General features: G+C 44.0%; 1 protein-coding gene across 3 annotated transcripts in view; it reads right to left on the bottom strand.

The window, feature by feature from the left end:
- The window catches only part of palld (palladin, cytoskeletal associated protein), a 253894-nt gene that overhangs the window by 30704 nt on the left and 202982 nt on the right, over window positions 1-20208 (bottom strand). For all 3 annotated transcript variants that reach the window (XM_068029263.1, XM_068029264.1, XM_068029265.1), the window contains 4 exons: window positions 19697-19798; window positions 14774-14992; window positions 13260-13409; window positions 1025-1119 (listed from right to left, as the gene is read on the bottom strand). In XM_068029263.1, the coding sequence (XP_067885364.1) occupies window positions 1025-1119; window positions 13260-13409; window positions 14774-14992; window positions 19697-19798 (566 nt within the window). The remainder of the gene's footprint in view (window positions 1-1024; window positions 1120-13259; window positions 13410-14773; window positions 14993-19696; window positions 19799-20208) is intronic.

Raw genomic sequence — 20208 nt, 5'->3', positions numbered from 1 at the left:
TGTTGAAAGACAAAGCATTAGTACAGATTAGGTGTGAATATACTGAATATTGAACATCAGCAAGTGCAAACCTGAAGAAAAACAACCTGAAAAAAACAGTGGGTAAGCAAACTGAACAAACTCAGATGAAATGAAATAAATGCAAAAAAAGATTGTAAAAAATGTAAAAAGGAATGTAAAAAAAAAAGAGGAAGAAAAAATAACTAAAAATGACTAAAAATGGAAGTGAAGTGGGGGGCTGTCATGCTCTGAAATTATTGAACTCCATGTTCAGTCCGGCATTTTTTTGCATTTATTTCATTTCATCTGAGTTTGTTCAGTTTGCTGACCCACTGTTTTTTTCAGGTTGTTTTTCTTCAGGTTTGCACTTGCTGATGTTCAATATTCAGTATATTCACACCTAATCTGTACTAATGCTTTGTCTTTCAACACACCATTAACATATTGTTTGCCTTTGCTCCGTGACCTTTTGGTCAGCTATGTGGCCTGGTCCAATCTGCACCTTCTCCTTTGTTATCTCTTGCCCCAACCCCCACCTCACTTGTTTATAACCTGTGACTTTTCTAATATTTGTCAGTTCCGAAGAAGGGTCACTGACCCGAAACGTTAACTCTGCTTCTCTTTCCACAGATGCTGCCAGACCTGCTGAGTGAATCCAGCATTTCTTGTTTTGGCCCCAAATATAAGATGGTCATTAATAAATCCAACAGAGAATTCAGGAGCAACTTCTTTTCCCAGAGAGTGGTGAGAATGGGAAACTTGCTACTGCAAGGAGTAATTGAGGTGAATAACATAGATGCATTTAAGGGGAAGCTAGATAAACATATGTGAGAGAAAGGAATAGAAGATTATACTAATGGGGTGAGATGAAGAGGTGTGGAAGGAGGCTCGTGTGGAGCTTGGACAGTTGGGTCTAATGGCCTGTTTCTCTGCTGTAAAAGTCTATGTATGCCTGAGATTGTGGCAGTGGGGTAAGTTTTGATAAACACTCCTGGATCCTCCCATGTAAAAGAAATAACATTACCTTCGCCCAGGTGACTGTCCAGCAGGGGAGCGGGGAGAACGCCCTCTCTGGCTTACAGTTTGAACCATTAATCTGCCCGTGCAGCTGGTCCTACCCTGTGAAAAAAGGGAAGAAGCAATTAAAATAATCCACGACAGCTCCAATAAACCAGTGAACTGCAAAGATCCCTGTGCTCCGCCAATTCTGGCCTCTTGAGCATCTCTGATTTCCTCCTGCTCCACCATTGGCAGCCATGCTTTCAGCTGCCTAGGCCCAAAGCTCTGGAATTCCCTCTCTACCTCTTTTAAAGGTGCTCCCTAAAACCAATGACCAAGCTTTTGGTCAACTTCCCTAATTTCTCCCGATGTGGCTTGGTGTCAAATTTTGTCTGATGACGCTCCCGTGCAGTATCCGAGTTGTTTTGCTATGTTAGCGGTGTTACATAAATGCAAGATGTTGAATATAAATAATCATTATATTCATAAAATTATAATTTTTGAATCACACACCATGCTATGATCATTGTCTAATACTGCATTCAATGGCTGGAATTAGATGCTGTTTGCATCATTGCCCACAAGCCTTACAGCAACTGTGAACAAGGCAGTCTGAAGCCTACGTACATGGATATTAAAGGCTATGCACAATTCTTATGGTTCTGGCCTCCCTCTCATACCTCAGCTAAACACATAGAATTTACAGCACTGAAACTTGCCTCTGCTGGTGTTTATGCTGCAAATGAACCTTCTCACATTCTAACTCTCTTCTATTCCTTTCTCCCTTGTGTTTATCCAGCTTCCCCTTAAATGCATCCAAGCCATTCATCTCAATCACACCATGTTTATAGCAAGTTTCAAATTCTAACCACTCTCTGGATAAAGATGTTTCTTCTGAATTACTTACTGAATATATTGGTCCTAAGCTTTGGACTTCCCTTTGAGTGGAAGCAGCTTCTCTATGACTATTCTATTGAACTCGGTCATGAATATTATGGACCTCCATGAGGTCATCTCTCAGCCTTCTGTGTTCTGGAGAAAAGAGCTCAAAACCTGTTCAGTCTTTCCTGATAATTTAACCTCTCAGTCCTAGTATCATCCTTGTAAATCTTGTTTGTACCTTCAGCACTGCCTCTCTTTCCTATAGAGACCAGAACTCTGCACCATACTCTTACTGGCCTAGACTGCATGGTGAACAAAGCTGTAAATCAAGCTCAGTTCCAGTAGCAGGGGGGGGGGGTGGGTGTGGGGGGAAGAGGTCGCTGGACATCAGGCAAGGACAGGGCATGACCTCAAGGGCAGCATTTATCCCCCAACAACCCACTACCACCAAAACCAGATTATTTGGTTAATTATTTCTGCTTGCGGGGACTCGCTGTAGATAAATTAGCTGCTGCGTTTCCCTTCAATACAACAGTGACTTCACTTGAAAAGTACACAATTTCCTGTGAAGCTGTGGAACTTTTATAAGTGCAACTTCTTTCTAATTTCTACATCCCTAGCCTAAGAATAACGAGGGCCAAGGTCAGTTAAATTAAAAAATACAAATTTCTGTAGCACAGCAATATAAACACAGATGGTGAAATTGGTCTAAAGCAACAGAGCAAAATGTGCGTCTAGTGAATCAGCGGTTGATTTTTCGCCGCGCCTCATCTTATATCTACTGAAGTTCACAGAACAGCAGCTCAAATTCTTTCTAGACACTCATTTTCTAGTCCCACTGTCGTGTTTACTTGGCTTGAAATTAAAAATCTTGGCAATATCCTCCAAGTCAATGGAAGATAAGAGCTGCCGCAGTGTATAACAGGCTGTTGATTCGCTAGCACTCTGTTTCACACTGTTACCAAAGACCATACTTTGGAATGATCAGATTGCACAGCCAGCAACGATTAACCAAAATGCTCAGCACTTTATTGCAACAGGGATTGAACCCGAAACCTTCCTGTGTCATGAGGCTCAGTCACTGATTTAACTCACCCAAGCCAATGAAGGAACTAGTATGATGTGTTTTCATTGACAAGTTAGCCAATTAGTAACCTAAACGGCACAACAGAGCTGGAAAAAATCTGTGAAGATTGTGGTTAAAAGCCTTCTGCATAATTTCAGATGTACACACAAAGACTGGATCTGTGGATTCCGTGAACATTTTACAGAATTTCCTAAAAAGCAAAACGGAAATCTGTTTGACTTCAAGAAGCAAGGAAATGGATCGTTTACATATTTCTGGGGAGTTTGCAGTTATGTTCATTGAACCCACTGAAGTTCCCGTTTGGTCTACGGAACGTAATGGAGATGGAGTCAAGAAGCCCACTCCAATAACATTTTTTTAAAGAAGATGCAAAGCAAGAAAACCTTTGCAGTGTAGCTAATCTGTCAACCAGTTCAGACCGAAAAAAGACTGATTTATTGAAAGACTGACAACTGGTTTCCTACCATGTGAAATCCTGCCAAAATATTGCATTGAATCAAAGGGAGACACATGCGCACACCTCTTTATCCACTTATATACACCTCTTAGTAACACCTAAGGTGCTGGGTTGGGAGACCCTCTGTTTGATCCGCTACAATCTGCAGTAGTCTGACACAATGAAGTGGCTTACTAGACCATTTCAGGAAAGAAGTTGAGTCAAGCATGGCAGAGTGGGACTAGAGACATATTTAGGCCAGACTGGATAAGGGTTACTGGTCTGGAACTCACTAACTCACTGCCTGAAAGGGTGATAGAGGCAGAAACCCTCAATGCATTTTAAAAAACACCTGGATATACACTCGAGGTTCCGTAACCTACAGAGCTACGGACCAAGAGCTGGAAAGTGGCATTAGACTGGAAAAAGATCTCTTTTTCAGCCGGCACATGGACGATGGGCTGAATGGCCTCCTTCTGTGCCATAAATATTTCTCTGTTTCTTATGTTGCCTTGCTTAAATGGACAGCGAGCCGGTTTTTTTAAAATCAAAATGACAATCGGGTGTCTTCATGACCAATTTTACAGATACCCGTGTTTTATTTCCAGGACTTTTCTTTAAAAAAAAACTGAATTCAAATTTTCAAACTGGCATGGTGGGATTTGACCTCTTATTCTCTGTATTATTGGCCCTGGCCTCTATGCTATTGGTTAATAACCCAATCACTACACGACCGCACCTGATATACTTGCATGGGGGGGAGGGGGGTGGGTAGGGGGAAGACAACTTTTAATATAATACAGTGCAGACAGAGGCCTAGAGATTGGTGAGGAGGGGTAAATGGGTAAGCAGGGCTTAATGGGGGAACATGTGGCCAGTGACGTTTGATAAATGGCGGAGTTCAAAAGGCTGGTGAGAAGAATGGTTTGCTGAGTATAGTTAGATGGCCTCTTTCTAAAAGCAGTGGGATCTGGGTGGTTGTTGGTCGGCACAGACTCGGTGGGCCGAAGGGCCTGTTTCAGTGCTATATCTCTAAAACAAAAAAATTCTGACCAGGGTAAGAAACTGGTCAGTAGGTGGGTTCCTCTACTGATGAATACAACACCCTCAAAGCTTTGTAATGAGAGGGCAATGCACAGTCAATTTACACAGTGCCCATATGCAGGATAAATGAAAAGGAAGGCCAATCAGCCGATCTCAACTCATTTATTAGGAAAAACCTGGGGCTGGATTTTATGCAGACAGTAGGTGTCCTGATGGCAGGCCAGAAAGTCGAAGGGAACCCCACTTCGGCCGTTTGGGGGATCCCTGGCTGCACCTAACGCCGCTTAGGCAATTAACTGCCCAGCGCCGGGGTTCCCATGTGGGTCCTGCCTCAAACGGCTGCTGGCCAATCAGAGAACAGGCAGCTCAGCAGCACCACTAGGAGTGGTGGCCACTGCTGGAACTGCAGGAGGCCCAGGACGAGGCTCAGAACTGGACCCTGGAGTGAAGGTAAGTGGGGCAGGCTTGCCCAGTGAGAGGTGTGGAGGGGGAGGGTGGAGGGGGCGGTGAGTTGTTGAAGGCCGGGGGAGTAGGGATGTTGGCTACAGATTACCCAAGCAGCAAGGCCCCCACCCCACCAGACCACATGGAAGCCACCTGGTTTTACTGGGCAGCCTCCCCACATGGCAGAGGACATCCCCCACTGCTGGTTAAATGCCAGTGGTGGTGGGATGAGGTCCTTAAGTGGCCATTAATTGGCAATTTAAGGGCCTCATTGGGCCTCCAGGCAGGAAGGCTGTCCTCAACCCTATCCACTTGATCAGGGGTAGTCGGGAAGGTGATGGGCACTCCGTCCCCCTCCTTTCCTCCGGATATCCATGGCTCCCCCACCTCCCAGCCCTCTCCTGAGGGGAAAATTAAATTCCACCCCTAGAATCCTCAGAGTGCCAAGTTTTAATTCAAAGTTTTTTGCCTCCACTTGGTAAACATTAGTGAAATGCAATGATGTGCTGGGCCAATTATAATTCAGTTAATTAGAACATGGTGCTAATAATGGCAATATTGTGGGTTCAATCTCTGTGCTATCCTGTGCTTTGCCTGTAATGCAGGGATTCATTAAACTTCTTTACCCAGAGAGGGGTTAGAATATGGAACTCACTCCCACAAGGAGTAGTTGAGGTGAATAACATAGATGCATTTAAGGGGAAGCTAGATAGAATATGAGGGAGAGAGGAATATGCAGATAAGGTGAGATGAAGTTTGGGCAGGAGAAGGCTGAATGGCTCATCACTGTACTGCATATTCTATGTAAAAAATAAAAGTATGTTTATATATCAAGGAATCTTCAAACTGATAAGAGTCATCAGGCCCAGATACTGTTCAGGCAATACAGTTTCAGTACCCTGAATAAAAGTAAGACTTGCATTTATATAGCGCCTTTTATGACCTGCGGACATTACAAAGTGCTCTACAGCCAATGAAGTACTTTTCTGAGGTGTTGTCACTGTTGCAATGTAAGACATGCGGCAGCCAATTTGCACACAGCAGCCGGACTTTTACGCTGGGCGGATGGGAGCCGGACTCCGACCTAAATGTTGGTGCCGATCCCGCTCCCACCCAGCCTGGAGATCTGTCCCATATTTTACGGATCCCCAGGCTTTAATTGGCCTGAGGTGGGACTTCCACCCACTTGAGGGAGGAGGTCCTGCCTCAGTGAGCTGCCAGCCAATCAGCAGGCCAGCAGCTCTTAGTCTCAGCAGCGCTACTGGGAGCGGTGGCCACTGCTGGGACTGCAGCCCAGCTGACCGAGGAGGACGCAATGGAACCGGGACAGAAGGTAAGTTCGGGCAGCCTCACCAGGAGAATTGGTCATGCCCTGGTGAGGATAGGGTGGTCGTTTGGGGGGAGGAGGGCGTCTTGGGGTTGGGTTGGGTTGGGTTGGGAGGCGGAGGCGGGGGCGGGGGTGGGGGTGGGTGCCCGATTGCCAGGTCCCCCCCCTCCCCACCCGGAGTACGGAAAGGCCGGCAGCTGTAGCTGGGCGGCCTTTCATGTCCCTGGCACACCTGCTTGCCACGGGTACAATACTGTGGCTACTTAAGGGTCTTGATTGGCATCGGGCAGGCGGGCTGTCTCTCACCCCCCACCCCCCCCACCGGACCACTGGTTGGAGGTGGAATCGGGGCGGTGAGGCCTCCCGAAGCCTGCCGCTCAATTTTATGCCATTCCAACGCCACCATTCGACCCGCTGGGGCGGCGTAAAATTCCGGCCAGCAAGTTCCCACAAAGAGCAATGTGATAATGACCAGAAAATCTATTTTTGTGATGTTGATTGAGGGATAAATATTGGCCAAGACACCAGGGACAACGCCCCTAATCTTTTTCAAAATTGTGCCATGGGATCTTTTACAGCCAGCTGAGAGGGCAGACAGAGCATCAGTTTAACGTCTCATCCAAAAGGTGGCATCTCCGGCAGTGCAGCACTCCCTTGGTATTGTATTGCAGTGTCAGCCTTGATTCTTGTGCTCAAGTCCTGGAGTGGGAGTTGAACCCAGAACCTTCTGACTCAAAAGTGAGTCTCAGTCACAGCTGACATAACTGTGAATCAGGCAAATGCTGAAGTATATTTGGGATTCATCCAAATGAAAACACATCCAACATCACAAGCTATCGATAGTCCAATATAGAGTTGGATGGCAACTTATTTATGCTCTGAATTGCTATCAATTCCTTTAGGGGTGGGGGTGGTTGTTGAACTCTACAGCTTCTCTAATGTTATATAATCATAGGAACATGGGAAATAGGAGCAGGAGCAGGCCATTCAGCCCCTCGAGCCTGCTTCACCTTTCATCTAGATCACGGCTAATCTTCTAACTCAACACCATTTTCCTGCACTATCCCCATAATCCCTTGACATCTTTAATATCTAGAAATCTTTCAATCCCTGTCTTGAACATACTCAGTGATTGAGCTTCCACAGTCCTCTGGGGTAGAGAATTACGAAGATTCACACTGTCTGAGTGAAGAAATTCCTCCTCATCTCATTCTTAAATGGCCTACCTCTTATCTGAGACTGTGTCCCCAGGTTCTAGACCCCCAACTCTGTCGAGCCCTGTAAGAATTCTGTATGCTTCAATGAAATCACCTCTCATTCTTCAAAACTCTAGAGAATACAGGCCCAGTCTCCTCAATCTCTCCTCATAGGATTATCCCGCCACCCCAGGAATCAATCTGGGGAATCTTTGTTGCACTCCCTCTATGGCAAGTATATCCTTCCTTAGGTAAGTAGACCAAAACTGTACACAATACTCCAGGTGCAGTCTCACCAAGGTTTAATACAATTGCAGCAAGACACCTGTACTCTTGTACTCAAATTCTCTTGCAATAGAGGCCAACATACCATTTGCCTTCCTAATTGCTTGCCGCACCTGCATGTTAGCTTTCAGTGATTTATGAACAAGGACACCTAGATCCCTTTGGACATCAATACTTCCTAATCTCTCACCATTTAAGAAATACTCTGCATTTCTGTTTCCCCTACCAAAGTGAATAACTTCACTTTTTTTCACATTATATTCCATCTGCCATGTTCTTGCCCACTCATTTAACCTGCCTAAATCCCTTGCATCATCCTCAGAACTCACATTCTACCTAGTTTTGTGTCATCAGCAAACTTGGAAATATTAGATTTGGTCCCCACATCCAAATCATTGATATAGATTGTGAATAGCTGGGGCCCCAGCACTGATCCTTGTGGTAACCCACTAGTCACAGCCTGCCAACCTGAGACTGACCCATTTATTCCTACTCTCTTTTCTGTCGGTTAACCAATTCTCAATCCATATTATCCCCAATCTCATGCAGTCCAACTTTGCTTACTAACCTCTTGTGTGGGACCTTATCAAAAGGTTTCTGAAAATCCAAATACACCATATCCATGGGGTCCCCCTTAACTATTCTGTTAGTTACATCCTCAAAAAACTCTAACAGGTCTGTCAAACATGATTTCCCTCTGCCCAATCTTACCATTACTTTCTAAGTGTGCTTTAAAATAGATTTTAGCATTTTCCCTACTACTGATGTCAGGCTAACAGGTCTGTAGCTCCCTGTTTCTCTCTCCCTCCTTTATTAAATAGTGGGGTTACATTTGCTACCTTCCAATCATCAGGAACTGCTCCAGAATCTATAGAATTTTGGAAGATGATCACCAATGCATCCACTGCCTCTACATCCACCTCTTTCAACACTCTGGGATGTAGATCATCAAGTCCAAGGGATTTATCAACTTTCAGTCCCATTAATTTCTCCAGTACTACTTTTACTAATACTAATTTCTCTAGTTCCTTATTCTTGGTTCTTTAGTACTTCTGAGAGGTTTTTTTATATCTTCCTCCATGAAGATAGACACAAAGTATTTGTTTAGTTCCTCTGACATTTCCTTATTCCCCATTATAAATTACCCCGTCTCTGCCTGTAATGGGCCCACATTTGTCTTTGCTAATCTTTTCCTTTTTACCTACCTATAGAAGCTTTTACGGTCCTTTTTTATGTTTCTTGCTAGCTTACTTTCATATTCTATTTTCTCTTTATCATTTCTTGGTTCTCCTTTGCTGAATTCAGGCTTACTACTTTTTTGGCAAATTTATAAGCCTCTTTGATGTAATACAATCTTTAACTTCTCTCATGGTTGGATTACTTTCCTGCTGGGTTTTTGTGCCTCAAAGGATTGTCAATTTGTTGGAAACCAAGTATTAACTTTTTAAATACTGGCCATTGCCTGCCTACCATCATACCCTCTAATGTAGTTTCCCAACTTGCTTCCCATACCTTCATATTTTCCTTTGTTTAGATTTAAGTTTCAAATAGTTTAAACATACTCAATGACTGAGCTTCCACAGCCCTCGGGGGTAGAGAATTCCAAAGATTCACAACCCTCCGAGTAAAGAAATTTCTCCTCATCTCTGTTCTAAGTGGCTTCCCCCTTATTTTGAAATTGTATCCCTGGTTCTGGACTCCCCAACCAGGGGAAACATCTTAGCTGCATCTACCCTGTCTATCCCTTTAAGTATTTTGTAGGTTTCAATGAGATCACCTCTCATTCTTCAAAACTCTAGAGAATGCAAACCCAGTTTCCCCAATCTCTCTTCATAGGACAGTCCTGCCATCCTAGGAACAAGTCTGGTGAATCTTTGTTGCACTCCCTCTATGGCAATAATATCCTTCCGAAGGTAAGGGGACCAAAACTGCATACAGTACTCCAAGTGTGGTCTAACCAAGGTTCTATACAATTGAAATAAAAACAAGAAATGCTGGAACCACTCAGCAGGTCTGGCAGCATCTGTGAAAAGAGAAGCAGAGTTAACGTTTCGGGTCAGTGACCCTTCTTCGGAACCCTTCTTCCAGTTCCGAAGAAGGGTCACTGACCCGAAACGTTAACTCTGCTTCTCTTTTCACAGATGCTGCCAGACCTGCTGAGTGGTTCCAGCATTTCTTGTTTTTATTTCAGATTTCCAGCATCCGCAGTATTTTGCTTTTATTTCTATACAATTGAAGCAAGACTTCACTACTCCCATACTCAAATCCTCTTGCAATAAAGGCTAACATACCATTAGCCTTCCTAATTGCTTGCTGCACCTGCATGTTAACTTTCAGTGACTTATTGACAAGGACACTCAGGACCCTTTGTACATCTCCACTTTCCAATCTCTTACCATTTAAGAAATACTCTACACATCTGTTCCTCCTACCAAAGTGGATAACCTCACATTTTTCTACATTATATTCCATCTGCCATGTTCTTGCCCACTCACCAAGTCTGTTCAAATCCCCTTGAAGCCGCTTTGCATGTTCCTCACAGCACACATTCCCACCTAGTTTTGTGTCATCCGCGAACTTGGAACTACTACATTTGGTCCCCACATCCAAATCATTGATATATATTGTGAACAGCTGGCGCCCCAAGCACCGATCTCTGTGGTACCCCACTAGTCACAGCCTGCCAACGTGCAAATGACCTGATTATTCCTACTCTCTGTTTTCTGTCTGTTAACCAATCTTTAATCTATGCCTGTATATTACCTTCTATCCCATGTGCTTTAATTTTGCTAACCAACCTCCTATGGGGACTTTATTAAAAGTCTTCTGAAAATCCAAGTATACCACGTCCACCAACTCCCCTTTATCAATTCTGTCAGCAACATCCTCAAAAAACTTCAACAGGTTCGTCAAACATGATTTCCCATTCATAAATCCATGTTGACTATGCCCAATCAGATCATTATTATCCAAGTGTCCACTTATCAAATCCTTCAGAATAGATTCTAGCATTTTCTAAACGACTAATGTAGGCTAACAGGTCTGTAATTCCCTGTTTTCTCTTTCCCTCCCTTCTTAAATAGTGGGGTGACATTTGCAACCTTCCAATCTGCAGGAACTGCTCCAGAATCTATAGAATTTTGGAATTTGATCACTAATGCATCTACTACCTCCATAGCTACCTCTTTCAACACTCTGGGATGTAGAATATCAGGTCCTGGGGACTTATCAACCTTCAGTCCCATTAATTTCACCAATACAACCTTCTTACTAATACTAATTTCCTTCAATTCCTCATTTCCCCCTAATCCCTCGGATCTCTAATTCTGGGAGATTTCCTGTATCTTCCTTAGTGAAGACAGACACAAAGTAATCATTTAGCTTCTCTGCCATTTCTCTATTCCCCATTATAAATTCTCCTGACTCTGCCTGTAATGGACCTACATGTGTCTCAGCCAAACGTTTCTATTTTACGTACCTGTAGAAGCTTTTACAGTTCGTTTTTATATTTTTTGCTATCTTACATTCATATTCTATTCTCCCTTTCTTCGTCCTCCTTTGCTGTATTCTAAAATCCTCCCAATCCTCAGGTTTACTACTATTTCTGGCAACTTTATAGGCCTCTTCTTCTAATCTTATACAATCCTCAACTTCCTTTGTTATCCACGGTTGACTGCCTTTACTTTTGGAGTTTTTATGCCTTGAAGGAATGTATAGTGGCAGTAAACATGTAATATTTCTTTAAAGACTATCCATTGCCTATGTACTGTCAGACCTTTTAATGTATTTCCCAATTCACCTCAGCCAATTTGCCCCTCATACCATCATAAATTCCTTTGTTCAAATTTAACATCCTGACTTCAGATTGAACTACATCACTTTAATACTTAAAATAAAATTCTATCATATAGTCACTCTTCCCTAAAGGCTCCTTTACAATGAGATTATTAATTAGCCTTTTCACACTGTACAATACCAGATTTAAAATAACCCATTCTCTAGTTGGTTCCTCAATATACTGTTCTAGAAAACCATCTCGTACACATAATCAGTGCTAAACATAAAAGTAGAAAATGTTTCCAAACAAGAAGAGAATGACAGGTTACTGTTTCAGGCAAGAGGCAGTGTTCAGTCTTTTCTCCTCTCCTCGGATGTTGCCTATCTCCAGAATTCGTTGTTGTCAGTATCACATTTCCCATGACTGCAGCTCATTACAAACTGGGGAGACGGTGGCGTAGTGGTAATGTCACTGAACTAGTAATCCAGAGGCCCAGGCTAATACACTGGGACAGTGGTTCAAATCCCACCAAGGCAACTGGTGAATTGAAATTCAATTAATTAATAAAAATCTGGGATTGAAAGTTGGTCTCAGTAACAGTGTCACTGATTGTTGTAAAAACCCATCTGGTTCATGAATGTCCTTTCGGGAAGGAAGGAAATCTGCCGTCCTTACCTGGTCTGGCCTATATGTGACTCCAGACCCACAGCAATGTGGTTGACTCTTAACTGCCCTCTGAAATGGCCTAGCAAGCCACTCAGTTCAAGGGCAATTAAAGATGGGCAACAAATGCTGGCCAAGCCAGCGACACCCACATCCCATGAAAGAATAACGGCTGCCAAGAAAGGGCAGGCTAAGTGGGACTAATTGGGTAGCTCTTTCAAAAGAGTTGGCACAGGTATGATGGGCTGAATGGCCTCCCTCTGTGTCGTAACATGTTTTGATGGAGGGGTTACGGGGTAGCGAAAGGCTAAAAGGAAATCCATGCTCGTACAAGGAATCAGGGTGCAGTGAGCTTGCGGATAGAATTCCTCATTCTGTTCATAAATCAGACATTGTTGGGTCTGAACTGTCTTGACTGATGGTCTGCACTATGAAGGTTTCTTTGCTTTGTATTTTTTTAAATGTTGTTTTGTTGGACTGGATTTCTTGTCTCCATCTGCATTACATTCGGTAGACCAAACAGGAACTTCAGTGGCTTCGTAAAACACAACCGCAAATTCCCCGAAACTATGTAAACAGACCATTTCCCTCTGTTTCGATGTGAACAGATTTTCTGTCTTTTTTAAAATTAGGAAACTCTGTACAAAAAAAAAATTCCACAAACTCAGTCATTGCATACCCGGAAATCTACAGCTGAAGTTTGGCCAAAATTTCTCCTTACAGATTTTGTAAACCCATTAAAAAAAATAAGCCCCACTGCCCAAGCTGGCCTTTGACTTCGCATGAGCACTTCACCACATTACAACGCAGAGTTCAATGTATTTGAACGTGGACAGGGAAGTGTTTTACAAACGGACCTTAACGTAATGGGAAAGAGGGGAAAGTTAAAGAAAACTAAAAGTAGACTGAAACCCTAACAACTTAAGCATCTGAGAGTTGAAGTAAATGCCCTTAGAAGAGTGATGTTGGCTGAGAATGAAAGATGACAAAGTACACCAGCTCCAAAGCCCAGACACCTTCTCGCATCCGATTGTGCCATATGCTACATTTGCAAGGAGTTCATATTTCCCACCTCCCACACTCACTGATGTCCGAACCTAAGAATTGACTCCACTTACCAGTGGGTTGGCCACCATGATGGTATAATTCCCATCATCGTCAAGCGTGGCAGCTTCAGTGTGGAGGGAACAAGTTCCATCTGCCTCTCGACGTATCTGGTAGTGTTCACTGCGCTTGGAAATTTGTTTACCATCTTTGAACCAGTAGACCTACCAGAAGTGGGAAGGAAACAAGCGTAAATAACTAGAGAGGAAAAGCCAAGCACAGCAATGGGCACTCCAATACCTATAATGCATCCAGACAATACAGGGAGGGGAACTAGGTGACCTCCAGTGTTACAAAGACGATGATGGACTGCATCACACAAGAACTTCTTGCTAATAGATGAACAAGGAGATGAAGACTGAAGACAATAATACTGATTAATTCAATGTTACAAATTGTAGCATTGATTGCAGCCCATCCACCATCTTAAACACACTCCCTTCAACACTGGTGCACAGTGGTTAGCAGTGTGTACCATCTACAAGATGCACTGCAACAATTCACCACACCTCCTTGGACAACACCTTCCAAACCTGCAACCTCTACCAGCTAGAAGGACAAAGACAGCAGACGCATGGGAACATCACCACCTGCAAGTTCCCCTCCAAGCCACACAGCATCCTGACTTGGAACTATATCGCCATTCCTTCACTGTCACTGGGTCAAAATCCTGAACTCCCTTCCTTACAGCAGTGTGGGTGTACCTACACCACATGGAAGGCAGCTCACCACCATCTTCTCAAGGGCAATTAGGGATGGGCAATAAATGCTGGCCGTGCCAGTGATGCCCACATCCCAAGTACGAATAAATACAAAGGTGATCTTGTTATCTGGGGGAGGTGAATAACAGTGGGGATTTTACTTGATGCCATCTGAGTTGGGATGCATTCAACTCCACTTACTTGCCACACCCAGCAAAACTTCAGGCCAAAGGGAGATTTAACAAAATGTTATAAATCATAAGGAGTTTTGCTGGAGTAAATAAGGAGGAATCATTTCTACTGGTAGGAGGGTTGGTAACCAGAGGACGCATTTAAGATAATTGGCAAAAGGACCACAGGGGAGATAAGGAGAACTATTAATTTTTTTTAGATAAAAACACAGAGTTGTTGTGATCTGGAATGCAATGTCTTCATGCTTGCTCTGCCATTCAGTACGATCATGGCTGATCTTGTGTCTCAATGCCACTTTCCTGCCCACTCCTCATATGGTTTCCTGAGACACCAAAATTCTGTCCATCTGGATAGAGAATTCCAAAGTTTCACAACCCTCTCAGTGAAGAAATTTCTCTTCACCTTTGCCCTAAATGATCGTCCTCTTATCCTGAGACTATGCCCCCATGTTCCAGACTCCCAGCCAGGGGAAAGAGTAGTTACTTTCAAAAGGGAATTTGACATGTACTTGAAAAAAGAAGAATTTGTAGAGCTGTGGGGAAAGAAGGGGATAGCTCTTTCAAAGAGCCGGCATGGGCAATATGGGCCGAGTGGCCTCCTTCTGTGCTGAAAGATTGTATAAATGCAGCTTGTACCTTTGGCATGGGGTCTCCGATCAATTTGCATGTGAAAGTTACTGATGTCCCCTCGAACAGCTTGATGTGCTTCAGCTTTCTCTCGAAGACCGGCGCGGTGCCGCGATCAGGCAGGTCATCGTGCTGGACCTCGTCATCAGACTCATCCACCGGTGAGCGTTCCAGGCGAAACTCAATCTCACTGATCAGCCTCTGTTCAAAGCTGGAGACTTTGTACTCCTGCAAAAAGAAAACCCAAACGTCAACAACAAAAGGAGGATGAGTACGAAGATCTGGTTAGCACCGCAGATCGATATGGTCCCATCTGCCTACACAGCGATGCTTTTCTCTAGAAAAGGGAGGGCTGATGGGGCGATATGATAGAGGACTTGAGAATTATCAAGGGGTTCCCCTGGGTAGACATGGGTGTTTCTGCTTGTTGGGAATCCAAAATGATGATAAAATATAAGATAGTCACCAATAAATCTAATAGGAAATTCAGGAGAAACTCCTTTACACAAAGAATGGTTAGAATGTGAAACTCGCTACAACATGGAGTAATTGGGGTGAATGGTATAGATACCTTTAAGGAGAAGCTAGATAAACACAGGAGTAAGAAAGGACGATGCTGCTTTAACATCTCACACTGAAGAATGCCTGCAGAGTCTCATCGACAGGTTTGCGTCTGCCTGCAATGAATTTGGCCTAACCATCAGCCTCAAGAAAACGAACATCATGGGGCAGGATGTCAGAAATGCTCCATCCATCAATATTGGCGACCACGCTCTGGAAGTGGTTCAAGAGTTCACCTACCTAGGCTCAACTATCACCAGTAACCTGTCTCTAGATGCAGAAATCAACAAGCGCATGGGTAAGGCTTCCACTGCTATGTTCAGACTGGCCAAGAGAGTGTGGGAAAATGGCGCACTGACACGGAACACAAAAGTCCGAGTGTATCAGGCCTGTGTCCTCAGTACCTTGCTCTACGGCAGCGAGGCCTGGACAACGTATGCCAGCCAAGAGCGACGTCTCAATTCATTCCATCTTCGCTGCCTTCGGAGAATACTTGGCATCAGGTGGCAGGACTATATCTCCAACACAGAAGTCCTTGAAGCGGCCAACATCCCCAGCTTATACACACTACTGAGTCAGCGGCGCTTGAGATGGCTTGGCCATGTGAGCCGCATGGAAGATGGCAGGATCCCCAAAGACACATTGTACAGCGAGCTCGCCACTGGTATCAGACCCACCGGCCGTCCATGTCTCCGTTATAAAGACGTCTGCAAACGCGACATGAAATCGTGTGACATTGATCACAAGTCGTGGGAGTCAGTTGCCAGCATTCGCCAGAGCTGGCGGGCAGCCATAAAGACAGGGCTAAATTGTGGCGAGTCGAAGAGACTTAGTAGTTGGCAGGAAAAAAGACAGAGGCGCAAGGGGAGAGCCAACTGTGCAACAGCCCCAACAAACAAATTTCTCTGCAGCACCTGTGGAAGAGCCTGTCACTCCAGAATTGGCCTTTATAGCCACTCCAGGCGCTGCTTCACAAACCACTGACCACCTCCAGGCGCGTATCCATTGTCTCTCGAGATAAGGAGGCCCAAAAGAAAAAAGAAAGAAGAAAGGAAAAGAAGGATGTATGGACAGAGTTGGATAAATTAAGGTGGGAGGAGGCTCATGTGCAGCATGAAGGCCAGCATAGACTAGTTAGATCGAATGGCCTGTTTCTGTGCTGTAAATTCTATGGGCTGAATTTTGTGCTGATGGCGGGGGTCTTGACATTGGGGGAAACTGACTCCGAGATTCCCGCACTGGCTCCTGTACGGAAGGCCTGCTGAATTTAGTGCCAATCTTGCACTTAACTGGACAGCGGCGGGCCTTCCAAACGGTTTCTCGTGCTGTGCTTCCCGTGTGGTGATACGACCGCCCGCCACGCAGGTAATTGCGGCTACGGCGGGAAGAGACCCTTAATTAGGGGTTAATTACCCAGTTAAGGGCTTCAACTGGTAGCATCCCCACCCCCTCCCCCGATTTTACGTTCTCCCTGCCTCCAAACCCGCTCTGGGGGGAGCATAATTCCACCCTATGTAATATGTAAACTCTAACTCACAACATCACTGCAGAGTTTGAGCCAAAACTGAGTAATGAATGCCACTGGAGATTTAGAACTTTACAAACACTATCAGTCGGCAGGAGGAAATTAAAAACTGTGTGAATTCGGGATCCAGATGTCAAACACCTGCAGCTTCACTTCAGTTGTCTAAAACATCTGGGTCCAGCGTCACGCTATAATGTCCTGTTACTAGCTTCTGAAGATAATGTCAACTTTTGACAAGTTGAGCCCGTCACACCAATGAAATTTCACATAGTTAGGTCGACAGGTCAAGTAGGGCAGCAGGGAATACTCAGTTTCCACAATTCAGATCCATCTACCCATCCTAGGAATGTGTCAGGAGATAAAACAGTTGGGCAGAAATCTGCTTCCCTCCAGTTCCCCATGCCCAAACACTCAACTGTTACCAATACCATCCACTGATGAACCAATAGAAGGGATACTTGGATCAAAACTGAACATGGACACCAACAGAATGTGACAACCCAGAAGGAGGTCATTCGACCTCTGGTGCCTACTCTTTGAAAGAATTACCCAATTAATGCTCAACCTCCCAATCTCTTCCCACCGCCCTGCAAATTTTTCCTTTTTAAGTATTTATCTAATTCCCTTTTCAAAGTTACTACTGAATCCGTTTCCACTGCCCCTTCTGGCAATGGATTCCAGATCATAACTTGTTGAATGAAAAAAAATTCCTCCTTTCCCCACTGGCTTTTTTGACAACTATCTTAACTCTGTGTCCTCTGGTTACAGACCCTCCTGTCACTGGAAACAGTTTCGCTTTATCTACTCTGCTAAAACCCTTCCTTAATTTATCAAATCTCCTCTTAACCATCTCCGCTGTAAGAATCCCAGGTTTTCCAGCATCCCCACATAGTTGAAGTCCTTCATTCCCTGGTACCATTCCATCAAATCTCCTCTGCAGCCTCTCTTTCTAAACCGCAGTGGGAATTGGACATAACTCCAGTTGGGGGCCTAACTGCACAAGAAACATTTCATGGAGAAACATGCAATGACTTATTTATGAAGGAACTCCACCCCAAGAAAAGACCAGATACATACAGGAGAGGTCAATCTACTGGGACTCCTCCTGTTAAAAATCAGAGGCAATGTAATGCTATCGAGCATGGATGTGGATAGTTCTCCTTAACACACAACAGCCCTGAAGCAAATCAAGTGAGAGGTGGCGGGAGGACTTGAGGTCCGATAAGGTTTAGTAATTTCAACAGCAAGGTTGAGAGAAAGAGAGGGGGAAGAAAAAAAAAAATGTAATAGCTCTTAGATTAACCTTCAAAGTGACGGGAAACCACCTGGTTGGTCCACAGCAGGAAAATTCCTGTGACGGGCAGAAAGAGAGCAATAATAGGATGCAGACGAGTAAACATATGTCAGTATTCTGTGCTCCAGTTATCTCTTCCTCATCTTGTCCCCCACCGCCACCCTCTCACTTTAGAGGATTAGTTAGAAGCAGGGATGAGAAAGGGTATTTTAAAAAGACAATCATGTTAAAACTCACCCTCCCCCACCTCAGTTAGCAACGTTTCTCATTGTAGCATCCCACTGTATTAAATGTAGATGCACTGAAGAGGAAACTTGACATGATCAAGAGCTTTAAGATTAGGAAAGGGTAGACGTAGAGAAGATGGTTTCACTTATGGGAAAGACCAGAGCCTCAGGCTATCAATATAAGTTAGTCACTAATACATCCAATAGGGAATTCAGAAGAAACTTCTTTACCCAGAGAGTGGTGAGAATATGGAACTCACTACAAGAAGGAGTAGTTGAGGTAAATAACAGAGATGCACTTAAGGGGAAGCTGGATAAACACATGAGGGGGGGGGGGGAAAGGAATAGAAGGTTATGCTGATAGTGCTAGATGAAGTAAATAGTGTGGGAGGAGGCTCGTGGGGAGAATAAACACCACTATGGGCCAGTTGGGCTGAATGGACTCTTTCTGTGCTGTACTTGCGATGCCGTTGCATATTTATGAGGCAGGGCCTCACATGTTGCTCAAAGCACACCAATTAAACTGAGTGTCAGTGTGGTGTGAATCCAGACGGGAGCATGTTGCCCCCCCACCACCACACAGGGTTAGCAATCGGTCAGAGTGTCAGCACAGGATCCGATCCCAAACAGGCACAAGTTCATGGCATAAAGAGTTGCCTAAAAGAAACACAGTCAGCTGCAGACCACAATCTCAGCAGGGTGAATGTTTAAGCTTCATCCTAAAATACGAATACAATTTATTTTTAACTCCATGGATAAGTTACACTGATCCCTAGTGAACAAAGTTGCTGAGCTGTTCCCCTTAAGTAAATGGAGCACGACAAAAAAAGGAACTCCTATAACTTGGCATGGAAGAACTTCTAAATTCGCCACTTCAGCATGGAAAACCCTTGACCCATTCCTAGTACAGATTGTTTCCTTAACCCCACTCCACATTTAAACAAAAACAGCCAGGTCCAAGTCCAGATAAATATATACTATTCTGGCTAATCTGAGGCAACTACTTCCTGCTGCTCAATTCCCCCCAAACTAAAATAAAATAATAACAGGAAAGAATGTGATACCTTAATTCAAATTGAGGAACAAATGATTACCCCAAAGAATACATTTTTGTGCTGTTGCTAAACTACCTTATTATTCCCAATGGAAATGGTGGGATATGAAACTAAATTATAAGCCTTCGCTATGTTATCAGAACAGGGTTTTTCAGTATGGAATGAATCAGTTTTGTTCTCTCAAAATAAAAGCGCTTTCGTACGGAAAACAGAACATAAGAGAATGGCTGAAATTGTTTGCTACGGATACCAAATGCCAGCCAAACACACCTGGGCCATAGGCTCCTCCTCGGCATCTTGAAAGCTGAAGACAGTGGCGGCATTGTCCGCTCCCAGAAGCCTCCGGGCCATCTTTTCCTCATAAGTCAATCTCTGAGGGGGGATGAGGGAAAAAAAAAAAAGAGGGAAATAAGACACAGATGTAGACACTGTACAATAAACAAGTAAATAAAAGTCAACCCGAATGGTTTGAGATTCGAAAACCGCTGCCATCACGAAACAGAAAGGCTCCATTTTGAAGGCAGGAAAAGACAGATTTGCATTTATATAGTGCCTTTCATGAGCTCAGGACACCCAAAGGCACTTTCCAGTCAATGAAGTACTTTTTGAAGTGTGGTCACTGTTATAATGTAGGATTCGGGGCAACCAATTTGCACACAGTAAGCTCCCACAAAAGACCATAGTGAAAATGAACAGATAATCCTGTTTTAGTGCAAATTTTCCTCAGTAACCTATGGACAGGTAATTTTTGTGTTCAACATACATTTTTCTTTCGACATTAA

This window comes from Heterodontus francisci, chromosome 4 (assembly GCF_036365525.1).
Source record: "Heterodontus francisci isolate sHetFra1 chromosome 4, sHetFra1.hap1, whole genome shotgun sequence".
NCBI classification, from domain to species: Eukaryota; Metazoa; Chordata; class Chondrichthyes; order Heterodontiformes; family Heterodontidae; genus Heterodontus; species Heterodontus francisci.
Note: the sequence above shows the minus strand (reverse complement) of the source record. Positions and strands in the feature narration are given on the sequence as shown.